The sequence below is a fragment of the Cyprinodon variegatus genome, unplaced genomic scaffold (assembly GCF_000732505.1).
Source record: "Cyprinodon variegatus isolate N-32 unplaced genomic scaffold, C_variegatus-1.0 Scaffold806, whole genome shotgun sequence".
Taxonomy (NCBI): Eukaryota; Metazoa; Chordata; class Actinopteri; order Cyprinodontiformes; family Cyprinodontidae; genus Cyprinodon; species Cyprinodon variegatus.
Window position 1 is genome coordinate 371,014 of NW_015151259.1, and position 3,728 is coordinate 374,741.

Genomic DNA, 3,728 nt, shown 5'->3' on the forward strand with positions numbered 1-3,728 from the left:
CGACAAATCTGCGGCAACTGTGTGATGCCATCATGTCAATATGGACCAAACTCCCTGAGGAATGCTTCCAGCACCTTGTTGAATCTATGCCACCAAGAATTGAGGCAGCTCTGAAGGCAAAAGGGGGTCCAACCCGTTACTAGCATGGGGTACCTAATAAAGTGGCCGGGGAGTGTATATATAGCAACTTTTGAGATCTTTCTAGCTCCTACGTAGCACCGAATCTTGCGCTTTTTAATTAATGGAGACTGTACTGGCACATAACACAACACATCAAACTGTCCTCCTGAGCGGGGAGCGAGCCTGCCTCCTGCTCTCTCTCTGTCCGCTGTTGACATGCATAGCAGGCTGCCTGCACACTGCAGCAGAGAGAAAATCTCCAGTCCAAATTGCAAATGAAACGCGTAAAACCCATGAATGTGCATCTGTTTTCTAGCTGTCAAAGTACAGTTTAATGGGCAGAGAATATTTAATATAATATATTTAAATAGTTCCTAATTACAGTGTTGCCAACTTTTGTTGGAAAATTTAGCGCCTTTTCAGACCGCTCTAGCATCTCTGTTTCAAAGAAGTGCCTTGTGCCAAATCTAGCCAACTTTTCTGTGGCAATAGAGCCTTTTGGACCACCTCCAGCTCTCTCTCTATCTGCTGCTGCTCTATCATGTAGAACAGGCTGTCTGCACTGCAACACAGAAATAGAAATAGTGTTGTGCCGATGCCATTTTTTGGCCCCGATACCGATACCTGATACCTGGCTGTGCATTAATGGCCGATACCATACCGATACCATCTGTTTGAAATTGATGTGTATGTGTATATATGTAGAACTGCACACTACTTGGATGTAAAATAATTGCCATCATGGCTTTGTCAAGCTGCCGCCTACTTTTGTGAAGCAGGAAAAATACTAAAACATATCCACACTTATCCAAAAATAAACAGTATGCAATTAAATATTTGCTCGGATATGATTTAGGGATTCCTTTTGGTAGAAATGAAAGTAGGTTTGGTATCAACTCTTATGAGCTGGAAGAAATAAAATCTTGATAGCTAGACAGAAGGATTGTTTAAGCCTGGCAGAGGATGATCAGCGACATATATATTTCATTAAGTAGCGAGGGCAGGAAGAGCCAAGCTGCTGAGAGTGAACCATCAGTGCGGAGATTGAAGCGCAGATTTGAGACATAGTTGAGAGTGCAGTACTGGACCATTCCAGCCTTTCACCCCTGCCATGGTCCATCTGTGGCCATGCAGAATGTGCACTGCTGCACACCAGGTGAGTAGCTAAAGTTTTTATTCAGTCTCGTCCTGCTCGTTATATTTCAATAATCAAAGATCCATGTTTAGCTCGTCACTTCTCATTATCTTCATGAACAAAGGAGCGTCCACAAAATAAACACCGGTTGGTAATACTGTTTAATTACCAACTTTACAGACACTGAAGTTTTAAGTACAAGTGCCATGCAGTAGATTACACAGAAGATACACAGTATGTAACTTTTTTTAACTGTTGCATGCATAGGGCACTTTTTTATAAATTACTTATTGTTTATCACTTTATATGCAGAACTGTCTTAGACTGAATTGCTCTTTACTAAAAGCAGCAGCAAAACAGCAAAATAAAAATACTATTAAAAAAAAACATACAAATACATTATGTTATGTCCTTAAGATCTACTGTCCTGCATATTTTAGTCCTGCTCTGTTTATTTTATCCCTCCTTAAACCATAACACTGCAATTTGATTGGCTGGCTCATTTTGGTTGGGACTCCCAACAAGTTAATCTGGAGGAGGAGCTTGTGTCCCACGAAAAAAGTCAAATATATTTATATGTTGAATATGTCACCTTTCCTAAATGCAAAGAATCTAGCACTGCAGTCATTGTTACTGGTGAGGTTGCTTCAGGACCCAAATGCAGAGATCGGGGCAGAGGTGAGTCTTGAATCAGTTAACTGAGGCAAAATCCAAAGAAAACAAATACCAAGAACTAGTGGTGTTATGAGATGAGCCGTGGCTTTGAGGCATGTGTCGACTAGGGATCTTTGAAGCAATAAGTCAACATGGTTCAATGCCTCATGAGGCTTCATCTCACCAACACTACCATGAACAGAAAAACTTCAGGGGGAAACTGACATAGGGAGCCAGAGATGAGGAAACAACAAACAACAACAAGGAACCAGCACTGAGTGACTGCAGAGGTGGAGTATTTAAGGGGAAGAGAACAAAGGATGGACTAATGAGCTGAATAAGGAACATGTGTGAGGGGAACTAAATAGAAGAAAGCCAAAGGGAAAGGAAACAAGCACAAGGGGGCAACAGAGAGCTAAAGACCGCTTGAATATATATTGGAAAATAAACCAAAGATCAACAAAACAGAATAACTCATAACTCATAATTAAAAACTCAGAGTCCCAAAAGGGGAGAACCATGACAGTTACATAACTGTGCTAGTGCCCCACATCATGACTAAGCTGCATGTTGAGTTCTAAAATGGAACAGGAGGAATTTGGTGCAAAATATTATGAAAACTAGGGTTAGATAGAATGAATTGCATCCACATAAGAACCTCTCATAAGCAACACTGGTNTAAAAACTCAGAGTCCCAAAAGGGGAGAACCATGACAGTTACATAACTGTGCTAGTGCCCCACATCATGACTAAGCTGCATGTTGAGTTCTAAAATGGAACAGGAGGAATTTGGTGCAAAATATTATGAAAACTAGGGTTAGATAGAATGAATTGCATCCACATAAGAACCTCTCATAAGCAACACTGGTTTTTTTCAAATTAATATTCAGAAACACAGGTGGATTACAGATTGAATCCAAGTCTTTTATTAACAGAAACCTAAATCATGAGAAATCATACACAGATATATAGGTGACTTTTTGAGTATTTTATTATTTATTAGACATCTATTATATAAGGGTCTCAATTAAACTCACTCACCAGGCAACAAACTGCAACAATCGCCACAAGAGTTGATGGAAGGCCAGTGCAAATGATGATTAATTCCAGTACATAGCAGACTGCACATACACCATCGATATCAGTGTTGTTGAAATCCATGCTTTGGTTGAAATTGGTTTGGTTGTAAAACTCATCCATTTCTTTGAGGAGAACCTGCAGATAGACATGAGATCATGGTTAGCAAGGTTAAGTTTACCTTGTGAAATTTGTCCCTGAATATTGTCAATACTCTGTGATGCACAGTCAGTACAGTCTTCCACAAAAATGTCAAATAATGAAATTCAATTGATACTTTGCACAAAGAAAATACATTGGATTTTTAAATTTGATTCCTTTTTTGAACTTAATATAAAAAAATTTATCAGTTCAGTTCAGTCTATTTTTTACGCTAAATTCAATCAAACAACTATTTATTAAATAATTATTTCTACACAGCAAATATAAATTCGTACTGAATAAATTAGAATACAATCCAATGAGGTTTATTTCTTAAAATTAAAGTACCTTTTGAAATTAGAACCTATGTACGCTACTATTAAATGTAATTGTTTTCATGTTTAGATTTCATTATCTGTTAGAAAAAAATATCAAGATATATAGTAGAATTAAAAGCTAGAAATCAAAACTTAAATCAGATAATACTTTGGTAAATGTTTTGCCTTTGTCCAGCTCTTCCTATTAAAAATTGGTTTTCCAGATAACAGATTCGATTCATTTATTTTTTGATCTTTGAAATTTGAAAAGTACAATTGTAAGT

The 3,728-nt window shown here is 37.8% G+C and overlaps 1 protein-coding gene across 1 annotated transcript in view; it reads right to left on the reverse strand.

Annotated features, from left to right (window-relative positions):
• LOC107098743 (proteinase-activated receptor 2-like) overlaps positions 1 to 3,092 on the reverse strand; it is a 42,350-nt gene extending 39,258 nt beyond the window's left edge. The window contains exon 1 of the mRNA XM_015396569.1: positions 2,951 to 3,092. Coding sequence (XP_015252055.1) covers positions 2,951 to 3,070 — 120 coding nt within the window. The 5' untranslated portion in view covers positions 3,071 to 3,092. The remainder of the gene's footprint in view (positions 1 to 2,950) is intronic.
• Between the last annotated feature and the right edge of the window lie 636 nt (positions 3,093 to 3,728).